Source organism: Nicotiana tabacum, chromosome 3, assembly GCF_000715075.1.
Source record: "Nicotiana tabacum cultivar K326 chromosome 3, ASM71507v2, whole genome shotgun sequence".
Classification (NCBI taxonomy): Eukaryota; Viridiplantae; Streptophyta; class Magnoliopsida; order Solanales; family Solanaceae; genus Nicotiana; species Nicotiana tabacum.
In genome coordinates this window covers 54,266,024-54,279,644 of record NC_134082.1, presented here as the reverse complement: position 1 = coordinate 54,279,644, position 13,621 = coordinate 54,266,024, and the positions used below count along the sequence as shown (strand labels likewise).

The window sequence follows — 13,621 nt, the reverse complement described above, 5'->3', positions numbered from 1 at the left end:
GGATGTCACACACCGTATAGGGGTGGGGTGGACGAAGTGGAGGTTAGCGTCGGGAGTCTTGTGTGACAAGAAAGTGCCACCATTACTAAAAGGTAAGTTTTATAGAGCAGTGGTTAGGCCTACCATGTTATATGGAACTGAATGTTGGCCGGTAAAGAACTCACACATCCTGAAGATGAAAGTAGCAGAGATGAGGATGTTGAGGTGGATGTGCGGGCATACAAGGATGGATAAGATTAGTAATGAAGATATTCGAGAGAAGGTGGGCGTGGCCCCCATAGAGGACAAGATGCGGGAAGTAAGACTCAGATGGTTCGGGCACATTCAGAGGAGGAGCACTGATGCACCGGTGAGGAGGTGTGAGCGACTGGCTGTAGTGGGCACGCGGAGAGGTAGAGGGTGACCTAAAAACTATTGGGGAGAGGTGATCAGACAGGACATGGCGCGACTTAGGATTACTGAGGACATGGCCCTTGACAGGGAATTATGGAGGTCGAGCATTAAGGTTGTAGGTTAGGGGAAAGTTATGAATATTTCTACAGCACAATAGAGTGAGACTAGCCAGTTAGGAGTTAGACTAAGAATGTCATTGGTCGTCTGTTGATGCAGGGCTTTACCTGCTAGTTTTTACTATACCAGCCATCTATTTCGTATTTCGTATTCTGTATTTCATATCTCTTATATTGATGTTATTTTATTATGCGTTTTTATGGTACTAATATATCGTCTCTTGTTACTTTCTTGAGCCGAGGGTCTCCTGGAAACAGTCTCTCTACCCTTCGGGGTAGGGGTAAGGTCTGCGTACATATTACCCTCCCCAGACCCCACTTATGGAATTATACTGGGTCGTTGTTGTTGTTGTTGTTGTTCATTTAAAAAGGATAAATTAAAAGGGAAAAACCAAAAAGAAAAAGTAGTAAAATATAAAAAGGCAATAGGAAATGAAGAATAATGTGGTCTAAAGGTTGTGCAATCTTTATCCCTATAAATCAGCAAAATGCAGTAACTTATCGCATTAATTACCTTTTAGCATTTTTGGGACTCCACTAAGAATAAGCAACGGAACATGGAAAGGATTGAGAGGTCCATTAATTAATTGATTATGTTTTATTCCCTCCGATCCATAATAAGTGATCAATTTATTTTTTTATTTTGATCCAAAATAAGTATTAATTTATATAATCAAGAAAAAATTTGATTTATTTTTCCAAAATTACCCTTATATACGTATCCCTAAAAAGTCTTTTACTCCTCATATTAAATTATGCTGCAACATTTAATTAAGGGTAGTTTATTCACACTATCTATTTTTGTCTAGAATTTAGTATTTCCTTAATATGTGTACCCAAAGCAAATTGGCCACTTATTGTGGACCGGAGGGAGTAGTTAATTAGCTGACAATTTTATTAATTACTTACTCCTGCTAAGTTTCTGAATTCTTTTCTAAATATTGACTAATTGGGTTTTTTTCCGAGAGAAATTTGGCAGGAATATGATAGGAGAAAAGATCTTCAGTCCTTCTTATGGAAGTATGTATGTCCAAAAGGACAAAATGGATTTCGTACGCCGTCTTAGCTCAGCGGTAGAGCGCGTGGCTTTTAACCACGTGGTCGTGGGTTCGATCCCCACAGACGGCGCATTCTACTGTCCTTTTACGTATTGTGTTTCTCTGTCTCTGATAAGTAGTGTGATTATCTTTTGAAAAATAAATAAATCTGCAGACGTAGAGACGCTTATCGGAATTGAACCAAATAATAATAATCAAGGGTGGTGGCAGATCGAAATTTTCCGCCAATAATTCAGCATTTGTTGCAAATTTGGCTCTAATCTTCAAGTCAAATTCAGCAACCGGCACTACAAACAAAGTGGAATGCTAGCCTACTTCTTTGTCATAAAGTGATTATTGTCTGCCTAATATTTGGCTACATGCGTCATTTCATATTTTGAATTGAATCTTCAGAGACATTTATTCCAAATTGGATGCCCTACCACCTTACATTCCCTATTTTCTCATTTCCTCGAAAGACAGTAACCAAAGCTTATCTTGACTATCTTTCCAAGATTTTAATAATTTACTGATTCAGTACATCTTTTAGGACAAAATCCAAACATCAAAATACATATACTTCCCTAGATTTTCGACATGTACACCTGCTTGTCATGTTCCAACTTCCATATAAGTACGTACAGAAGTCCGAGTCTACGTACGTAACAAGCAATGTAGTTCGTTGGTATTGTTTCTTGGTAGATTAAAATAAACGGATAACTTTCTTGAATAGCATACATGACCAAGACTTGGTGAAACAATTAGCCAGTGAAATGAAACTAAAGGTGCGAGGCTACGGACTTCAGCAATGGTAGCCACTGCTATTTAAATCTGAGAATCTACCTCTTTGTAACTTGAGATTTGAGTAGCTCAATTCGGTCGAGCCTGTAGGCGTGGTGTTCCCTTTATAATACTAGTTGGATTGGCAAAATGATAGGCAATTTACTATGGGGAAGACCATATTAAATGTTAGAGTTCAATCATGTCTGACAATCAGTAACATCAAATTCATATTCGGGGGAAAAGTTCGGTGAATTGCAACTCTTGACAAACCAAATTAAGGCCACAAGCCTACTATTCATATTCTGCATGCAGAGGCATATATATCACAATCCATTACGTCAAAGTATATTACATAATAGTAACTTATAACCTATAGAGGATTCCGTCAAAATATAATTCAGCTTCCTCTTATGGAAGACCAAAGATGAATTGGATTTGCTAGACGACATATAAATATCATGACTATTATAAGTTTAATCTTCTGACTTCAATCGTTAAGAAAATACAGGAAGGCCAAATATTTGGATAACCCTTTAAACTTGGCACCAACCTTTAGTTAAACACTTTAACTATCCAAGTGACTAGATAAACACCTCTTGTTGGCATAAGTGTGTCTCGCAGACACCCCGTGCTGACATGGCTATTAAAGGAGCTAACTATAAAATAACATGACTATTAATTACAAGTTTAATCTTATGACTTCCATCGTTGAGAATAAACAGAAAATAGTATGCTCTATGTGTCATTCATGTTAAGCTATAGAAGATCATCATCTTCCTCTCTATTAGGTTGTTGTATTTGCTGTAAATTGGTATATATTCTCTAGACAGATTAGCACTTCAGCCCAATAGACATGTCATTAGTTCATCTCAAGAGTAAAAGTTCCCTATTCTGTGCATTTGCAAATTAAGTTCCACATTCAACTTTGACAATGAATGTAGATATAGACAAGTAGCACAAATGAACTTTTCGTTCATCCTTAGTTGGCCAATGTTGTGTTAATCTTGATCTACAACCCTTAATAAAAATGGTTTAAGTTAATTAGATACTAGTCATCTTGAGATCTATGTATTCCGAACGCCTTTAAGCACATACATGTATGCTGCAGAAAATAAGTTTTAAGTAAATGGGTGCATCCGTGCATGAACAAACACTTCAACAGAGCCACAACAGTTCATTTGAATAAAAGAAATTTATTTTCATATACAAGATCACACTTGCTGATCAGACCCAGACAACCCCAGCAGAAATTACAAACAAATGACAAATTGACAAACGAAAAGAACAATACAACAGAAATGAAAAGGATATTCCCCCTATGGCACATTGAAAGATACCAAGTGTTGGCAGCTAACAAATGGCATCAAGAATCACTGAGACAACAGACAGCCCAGCTAACTTCCCCCAGCGGATCTTCACAATACATTTTCAGGTTTCTTTACCCTAACTATGAGGAAAAGAGACCCTACCACCTTCACATGACTTCACCAAAAATAAGAAGTTGGCGTTATTTGTCTTCTGACTTCTATTATAGGTTTTGCTTTGTAAATTTTATTTATTACTACTCTTGATCATTCTTAAGTGGAAGCTACTTGTTGGAGCACCGGTGTACAGCTTCAAATACAAGGTGGGGAATTGGATTGTCTTCCCCTCATTAGGAGGATGCCTTTGTGACATCTTTGGTAGATCTATTGTATTTCATGTGGCTCTTAACCAGCTGCCCAGCTGAGATAGCTGACATGAGGGATAACTCCCCAGCAAGAACAGAACCAGCAACTATTGTGGCCAAGAGTCTTGCATTTGACCCTGGTACCTCTCTGTTGGCACCTTTCACTCCCAATAAGTTCAAGCAAGCTGACTGAGAAGCAAGCTGAGTTCCACCTCCAACAGTACCAACCTGTATCCCATTAAATACACAATAAATATAACAAGAAATTGAAAGATTCCAGAGAAACACTTTAAATTGAACTGAGGACTGTTCACATGTATGGACCTATGTAATGTTTTCTCTTTTGCATAAAACTCATTAGTTTTGATGATTTAGAAAGAAGGACGAAAACAGAATCAGAAATTTGTATTAAGAAAATATTAATCACATACCTCAATGGAAGGCATTGTAACAGAAACATGGAGGTCCTTGCCATCATTTACAGCCTCCATCATAGTGATACAATGAGAGCTCTCTATGTTCTGAGCTGGGTCCTGACCAGTTGCTATATACACAGCTGAGACGATATTGCTGGCGTGGGCATTGAAACCACCAAGTGCACCAGCCATCGCAGAGCCAGTAAGATTTTTAAGCATGTTCAGCTCCACAAGAGCAGCAACCTCAGTTTTAAGAACTTTCTTCACCACCTCTTCCGTGATAATTGCCTCACAAACTACAGACTTTCCTCTCCCCTCAATCCAGTTAACTGCTGCTGGCTTCTTGTCCGAGCAAAAGTTCCCTGTCACAGTTATAGATAACTTCAATTAGACAAACATCTCCATTTCGGTGGGAACAAAAGCGGGTAAAATATTTTCGTGATATTCTTAGGTATTAAAGATCACAATAATGTCAAGTTTTTAACCTGTATGGAAACATTATTTTTCCTTTTTGGTGGAAAATGTTTTTCAGAAAGAAAAAAACATTTTCTTCGGAGAGAATATTTACTACAATTCAAGAAACCAAACGCTAGATAAGAAAACATTTTCCACCCGTGCGAAACACACATTCACAAGAACCAGATAAATTCCATTAGCATTTAACAGAGACCATACACAGCAGAAAAATAAAGTGGAACACGTGTTTCATGCAGTGAATATACAGCTTTTTTCATGGATTTAATTTACTATAATCATATGAAAAGATATAATTAAGCTAGCAGTGGGTGTAAAATACGTGGGACATCTTTAATGAAAAACTAAATGGTAGGTGGAATACCAGATATGCCGATGACATCCATGTCGGGATATTCATTCTGGAGGTAATCAAGAACATTTTGTACACCTTTTGACACCATGTTCATTCCCATTGCATCACCAGTGCTACACACAAATCTCATGTATAGATTCTTTCCCGCAATTGCGCATTGAATCCTTTGTAATCTGGCAAATCTGCTTGACCTGCAATATCCAATTCAAACGCAAATATTACATAATCATACAACACAATATTCAAATGCACACTGAGAAATATAGTAAACAGCATGCACTCACTGGTTGAAAACAGCAGCAAGTGTCTCAAATTTGACAGGATCTTCAACAAAGAACTTCAACTCCGCCGCCCTTTTGGCAGTGCCAAACCTGACACAAGGTGCTCTGGTCATCCCATCGCGGAGCAACACGCTAGTGGCACCGCCAGAAGCATAGATAGCCTTGCAACCCCTGTTGGTGCTAGCCACTAAACATCCTTCAGTGGTTGCCATTGGTACCGAATACTCTCTCCCGTCGAGCAACAACGGCCCGGCTATTCCAACGGGTATCTGCACGTAACCGATTGGCATCTCACAGCACTGCCCAAGAATGGATTCATAATCAAATCCCTCCAGAGGGAGCCCTTCTAGAGACTTCCCCGTAATCCTCTGCAACGCCTCTTTACGAATGGAAGCAGCTCTCTTACAATCACCGAGTTTCGATTCCAAAGAGTACGACGGCATTTTCCCCTGCACCACGGATTTAATGATCTCCTCGTCTTCCTCAGACGCTGCTGGTGTAACCAAGGGCGCAGGTTTTTCGGACATAGCTGCGACCTTGGAAGATTGCGGTGGTACCATTGGGACAATTTGTAGAGCAGGTGGTGGTGGAACAGCAGTGCAGCCAAGAGTAGTTGCAGGTCCACGACGACTATCTTCTTCCAAGAGAAATTGCTCATCGTTTTCATCCTCAACATCCCAACATTCATCATTATTATCCCTGGAAACGAACGACTGAACAAACCCGATCCCGAAGAACCCCAGAAGATAAATCACGGAAGCAATCAATGAAGCAATGGCAACTAATTCAGAAAAAGTAACCACGTGGAGAGGAGTGGAGTTCCTGATTTTCTCACGCCACCTGCTGAGAAGATAATACATAACGGAGAAAAACATGGTGAAAAACAACCCATTTGTGAGGTACAAAGGGAGTGGGAGGGCATCGGAGGCAATGAGAAGGGAGTTGTCCTGTTCTTGTTGTTGTTTGTGGGGTTTGAGAGGTTTTTCGCCGGCGGCAAATTCTTTGGTTGGATATGCAGGCTTCTCAGATCTCCGGCGAACGTCCATTTTCACCGGTAAGATTGCCGCCGGCCGGGAAGTGAAGGGAGAGAAAAGAGGAAGAGGGGAACTGTGGGATTGTTGTGTGTGATTTGAGAAGTATTGTTTGAGTGATGGAGGAATGAATGTGAGGAAAAGCGAAGAAGTAGGAAATGTATTTATAGAGAAAACCGGTTGCCGCGCTGGACTTTTGGGCCACACGTACCGGGTGCTTCCCCCTCCTTTCTCTTTAGGTTTCAAACATTAAAAAAATGTCTTTAAATTTGAATTATCTTCTAAGGTGATCAATTATACTTTGGTGAAATTATATTTAAGAAAAAAAATACTTCTTTTTTAAAAACAGTTTTATATAGTCAAGTTGACTTATGTGTTTGGGTAGAGATGTAAGGATTGTTTGGTAAATATGTGATAAGATAATAATCTTGAGATAAAGTTTGGGACATGTTTGGTTTGAAGTATTAGCTAATATCGGAACAACTTTTACGCTAACAGCTTGTTTGGGTGGTTGTTACTGTATCGTATTGTTACTTTAAATACAATGTTTGTTTTGATTGTTACTTAAATTTATTATATCGTATCGTTAAATCCGTTGTTACGTAACGACAAAATCTGTCACTTTATGTAACGACCGATTTGGTGTGGCCGCGTCGTTACCTTGTCTTTTTCTCTTATCTTGCCCTTCATTATTATTAAATAATTTTTGTTTATCCTTTACCATACCTTTTTTATATATTAATTCTACTATGTAGCATAATTTTTCTTTATAATATTGCAAGTTTATTCTTCATATTGACAATGCATTATATCATAAAACGATGGCAAATGATATATTCTAACCAAATATTGTATTAATCAAACGATACAGTACAATACAATACAATACAATACAATACAATACAATACAATACAATACAATACAATACAATACAATACAATACAATATGATACATTATGAAACGATACGTAACAACCATCCAAGCAAGAATTATCACATATAAAAGGTGGAATAACTAATCCCATGAAATATCCTACCTCGGGAGATATCGTGAGATACCCCACTATTATATTCAGAATTTAAATTTGAACTATAGTACACGAGCTATAATTTCACACACTGAGAAAATTTTAGCTTTTATACACTAACACTATAATATTTCGTATCATTAGGTTAAAAATATATACAATAACGTATAAGTGTCTATAATATGTTTAATTTAGTAAACTAGAAAATAAGATAAATAACATGTTATGTAATAGGTAAAAATTCACTGACAAGTGTAAACAAGTTTAATTATTTGTCTATATAAGTTGAATCGTAATGAGAACAATATTAAGAGAGATAGAGCGATAATTATTACTACCTTGGTTTTATTTTGTACTGCGGTTTTTTCTATTTTAAGAGAGATAAAAAAAATTGCACATATCAAAGAGAAATTAAATGTGTCATGATATTTTATGGTAATATAAAAAACAAAAGCATGTCACTAAAAATAAATAAAAAAAATTAAGATTAAATTTTTTTAAATTATAAATAGGTATATATCATGCTTTCTAAGCAGACTAACAATTGCAAAAAAAATCAAATAAAATAGATCGAGGAATTACAAAATAGTGAATTTATCTCTTTAACTTTTACTTTTAAATATTATAAAATTGTTTAAAAAAACATTTTTTAGAAACTAGCAAACTTAACTTGTTTTCGAAACTATTTTCTTAAAAAAATTCAAAACTATTTAAATGCAAATATTAATATACACTGACAATATAAAGAATTTATATACTGCTAGTGTAATTTCATTTGTTGTAACAGATTCTCAGACTTGTTTTTCTAATTATTAGCTCCACTTATTATTAACTTAAATTTATAATTATTTTTTAGGTCTTCTAATAGCATAGTGAATAATTTACACCGTGAATATATTAAAACTGAACTCTATAAAAATATAGCTAGAGCATGATGGGTACATTTATTGGAATATGATATATATATATATATATATATATATATATATATATATATATATATATATATATATATATATATAGAGAGAGAGAGAGAGAGAGAGAGAGAGAGAGAGAGCATGATGGGTACATTTATTGGAATATGATATATATATCCAAATAGGGTAGCATAGGTATATCTGAAGTCCTGAAGGCGTACACAAGTTTTCTCATGAGTATACATTAGTCCAAATAGGAGAGCAATTGAAAAGAACAGAAGAGGTATCTTGGCGCCCTACTTTGAGAAAAGTTGAATTATTATTAAGCAAAAATCCAATGTACCTGTCCTTGTTTTTCTTTTAGCATTATATTCCCACCCTTATTTTTAATTAATTTGTGAAAGTTGAACAGACTTGACTTTTGATTTTATCACGTTGATCTGCAATTTGGTGTTTGATAGTCAATTTATATATCCCAATATAAACTATGTAATACGTATTAAAGGGAAAAAAATAGTGAAAAATTATTTAAATGCAGTTTTCTCATTTTTATTGGGGCAATATTGGAAAATAGTTAAGTTTGCGCTCCCACAATAGATCAATGTTTTGAATTAGTGGACACGATCTTTTTGCACTTAATCAGAGGTCTCTGTTCCAATTCTGATATTAAAAAAATAATTTTTCCTTTAATAAATTTTAGGTGAGGTCACTATTAAAAAAAATTAGGTTTTAGCGACGGACAATATCTGTTGCTAAACAGAAAATTCGTTGCTAATCTCATTTAGCGACGGATTAGCGATGTATTATCAACAGATTCTGCTAGCTACGAGCATTTTAGCGATAGATTAGCGACGACGTTTATAGCTAATTCCAGTTTTTTTAGTGGATAAATCTGAATTCGTTAGTACCCAAAAGCTTATCGAATACCGAAAGAAACGAAAAAAAATCTATGCTTAAAAAGCGAAATAAAAATAAAATTAAGGCTACAACGGGATCAACAGTGGGAATATAGGAACCTATTTTTTCCTTGTAGAAACTTTTCCTCTTGTTTCGAGTTTCTTCTTCATTTAGTCTTTTCTTTTTATATCGTGGAATCATAAAATAGACCAGTTCATTAGAACTTAGAAGTTGAATTGCAAACGACAAAAAACATTTATTTTGGTTCTGCATTATTTAGGACCAATTAACTATGTGCTATTGGCTAAGCACTTGTCATCAATAGTTCATCGCCATTGTTTCTTGAACCGTTTTGATATAATAAAATGTATATAATAAGTTACTTTAATTACTCTAGTTTTATGCTTAGATAACCAACTCTGTTATCAAAGACAAAGAAACACAATGCTGAAACAATTGTAACAGCTCCTGCGCCGCACCCCTTAAAATTTAATGAATAATTTTTTTAATTATCAACTTTGATCACGATTTTGCTAATCTATCCAACAATAATCTTGAATCAGGCCGTGCATAAAAAAGGGTGAGAAAAAAACTTTCTATTCAAAGTAAATGCTTCATAAAAATAAATATTTTCATAGATCCAATCCCAAATCTTTCTTTTCATTTCTTCAAAAAAATCAGCGCTATTAAAACTTGAGTTACTCTCTTCGTTTCAATTTATATGAATATATTTTTTTAATCCATTCCAAAAAATAAACTCTTTCTAAATTTAGAAATAATTTAACTTAAATTTTCTACTATACACTTAATGAGCCGTTTTTAGAGCAACAAATATGCTACTAGTCCTGTGTGGAAACACAAAATTAGGAAGAAAATAAAAATAAAAACTGTTAGAAGGAAAAACTGGAACAAAAAACAGTAGACAATAAGAAATATTCTGAGTCCACAATTTTCTTGTGCGTCCTTAAGGAATTTTAACCCCCTCACATGTTGTCAAGGTAATGGATTAAATCCTCCCAGGATAAAACGGAATAAACCTTCCTGCAACAGTGGCAATACAAACTGCAGGATACCAATGAACTCAAAGAACGGAGCAAAATCACACTTAGGAATTTGAGAGAGAGAGACTGCGAATTAGGATGCAGTGTATTCAGAAAGAAAGAAGTTCTGGAGTGTTTTTCGTATATAGAAAATGGAGCCTTGCCTCAAAATTTATAGGCAATTATCAGAAGAGGTGTCTGGAAAAGGTGCCTTTTCAGAAGAATATGTTGCCTGCCGCGGTTCTACCGCGGTCAGAGAGGCTCTCTGAATCTGCCTGCCGCGGTTCCACCGCGATCGCGGCCAGAGAGACCCTCTGAATCTTCAGCAGGATTCTAGCGTATTTTCAGCAGTGATTTGGCATTTAATTAATTATTAAATAATTAAATAAATTTTGTCCAAAAAATAATCTTATCGATCATTTGACAAATCCAAATCCAAAGCCAAAGCCAAAGCCGAGCCGAGCGAGCGAGCGACGACGACGACGCGAGGGTTCATTCTCTTCAACTCCTTTTAAGAGCTTTAAGAAGTGATTCTATATATAAGCACACAAATATGGTTGTCCCTCACCAATGAGGGACAAAGTGCAAGACAAAAGTTCACTTCTTCAAATTTTTCATTTTCCCTCCATTTTATTTCCTTCCATTTCCAATTCACACTTCTTCTACTTTAAAGCCCAATGGCTTAAAGTCCAACAATCCCCCACATGAATGGGAATGGCTGTATCAAGAAAGATCATAGATGAAAGCTATGTGATTTTGCTAGTAAGGATTAATTGCATCTGGATAAGTAGGTTTTCCTTTGAACTTTCCGTAGTGAACATATGTCGGATATACTCGGTCAATCGGTAGATTTGATATCTTTGAACCGTCGAACTTTAGTGTATACCTAGACAACCATATGTCACACAACCAACTCGTAACCGTCTTTTGGTTCTAATTGTTGTGTTCGTTTTAGCCATGAACATCGCCTGGTCTCATAAGTGCTTAGAGAATTGGCCTTACAGAATTCTCCTTGAAGCGGCTTACACTTCACACTTACGTAGGTGATTCCTAAACGTGTAATCCTTTAGATTGACACTATTTGATAAATACCTCATCAAACTTTGGTAATCATTAAAGAACGTGTAAAGTTTTATCCTTGTTACTGAACATTGTCTTCATCACGAGAATGGACTAAAGATTTTATTTTGACAATGTTGAACCGGTCAATCACAACTTTGTTTGAGCTCCTTGAACCTAGATCTCGGAACATCCAAAATTCTAGGTAGAGTTACCGCCATGTTGACTTGTCCTCGGCCATAGTCCCATTCCCTTAGATGATTTCTCAACTCCCTCTCTAGTTAAGCCTTTTGTAAGCGGATCCGCCACATTATCCTTTGATCTTACATAATCAATAGTGATAATTCCACTAGAAAGTAGTTGTCTAACGGTGTTATGTCTTCGTCGTATATGACGAGACTTTCCGTTGTACATAACGCTCTCTGCCCGTCCTATGGCAGCCTCACTATCACAATGTATGCAAATAGGAGCCAAAGGCTTTGGCCAGAACGGAATGTCTTCTAAGAAATTTTGAAGCCATTCAGCTTCTTCACCGGCTTTATCCAAAGCTATAAACTCTGATTCCATTGTAGAACGAGCGATACACGTATGTTTGGAAGATTTCCAAGATACTGCTCCTCCACCAACAGTAAAAACATATCCACTTGTGGACTTTGTTTCTGTTGAGCCGGTTTTCCAATTTGCATCACTATATCCTTCGATAACCGCAGGATATTTATTGTAGTGCAAAGCGTAGTCTTGGGTATACTCCAAGTATCCTAGAACTCGTTTCATTACCACCTAGTGATGTTTGTTGGGATTACTTGTGAATCGACTAAGTTTACTTATTGCACAAGCTATATCAGGTCGTGTACAGTTCATGATGTACATTAAGCTTCCCAACACACGAGCATACTCCAATTGAGACGTACTTTCACCTTTATTCTTTATAAGATGATGGTTTAAGTCAATTGGAGTTCTTGCACTTCTAAATTCCAAGTGTTTGAATTTTTCCAGTACCATTTTCACGTAATGTGACTGAGACAAAGCTAGACCTTGAGGAGTCCTCTGGATTTTAATTCCTAGAATTACATCGGCAACTCCTAAGTCTTTCATATCAAACTTACTAGCAAGCATACGTTTAGTAGCTTGAATGTCGGCAATGTCTTTGCTCATTATTAGCATATCATCAACATATAAGCAAACAATGACTATATGATTTGGAACGTTCTTAATGTAAACACATTTATCACATTCATTAATCTTAAAACCATTTGACAACATTGTTTGGTCAAATTTCGCATGTCATTGCTTGGGTGCTTGTTTTAGTCCATAAAGGGACTTGACAAGTCTACACACCTTCTTTTCTTTTCTCGGAACTACAAACCCTTCAGGTTGGTTCATGTAAATTTCTTCCTCAAGATTACCATTTAAGAATGTTGTTTTTACATCCATTTGATGGATTTGAAGACCATACAAGGCGGCTAACACTATTAGCATCCGAATGGATGTAATTCTTGTTACCGGCGAGTATGTGTCAAAATAGTCAAGACCTTCTCGTTGTCTAAATCTTTTGACAACAAGTCTTGCCTTGTATTTGTCAATAGTACCATCGTCCTTCATTTTCTTCTTGAAAATCCATTTAGAACCCAACGTTTTGTTACCTGGAGAAAGATCAACCAATTCCCAGGTATGGTTGCTCAATATGGATTCTATTTCACTATTGACAGCTTCTTTCCAATATTGTACTTCTGAGGAAGACATTGCTTCCTTGAAGGTACGAGGCTCATTTTCTAACAGAAAAGTCAGAAAATCTGGACCGAATGAAGTAGATATCCTTTGACGTTTACTTCTTCTTGGATTTTCTTCATTAGGCATATCATCTGTTATTTCCTCCCGAGGTCGTTTTGACTTTTGACAGGTCACTTCACTTTCCTTTTTATACGGATAAATAGTTTCAAAGAATTCAGCATTATCTGATTCTATTATCGTATTAATGTGAAGCTCAGGATTTTCTGATTTATGAACCAGAAAACGATATGCCTTGCTATTGGTTACATATCCAATAAACACACAATCAACCATTTTTGGACCTATCTTAACCCTTTTAGGTTTAGGAACTTGTACCTTAGCTAAACACCCCCA

The 13,621-nt window shown here is 36.2% G+C and overlaps 1 protein-coding gene and 1 non-coding gene across 2 annotated transcripts; one reads left to right on the top strand and one right to left on the bottom strand.

The window, feature by feature from the left end:
• The first annotated feature begins 1,565 nt into the window (after nucleotides 1-1,565).
• Nucleotides 1,566-1,637, top strand: TRNAK-UUU (transfer RNA lysine (anticodon UUU)). The gene has a single exon. It is a non-coding gene; the product is annotated as a tRNA-Lys (tRNA).
• A 1,855-nt stretch (nucleotides 1,638-3,492) lies between these two features.
• On the bottom strand, nucleotides 3,493-6,705 carry LOC142179436 (3-hydroxy-3-methylglutaryl-coenzyme A reductase-like). Its single transcript, XM_075249429.1, has 4 exons — nucleotides 5,528-6,705; nucleotides 5,253-5,434; nucleotides 4,430-4,776; nucleotides 3,493-4,226 (listed from the first exon to the last, which is right to left on the bottom strand). Exons 1-4 carry the CDS (start codon nucleotides 6,568-6,570, stop codon nucleotides 3,984-3,986), a joined length of 1,815 nt encoding a protein of 604 aa, XP_075105530.1. The 5' UTR covers nucleotides 6,571-6,705; the 3' UTR covers nucleotides 3,493-3,983.
• Nucleotides 6,706-13,621: the final 6,916 nt, after the last annotated feature.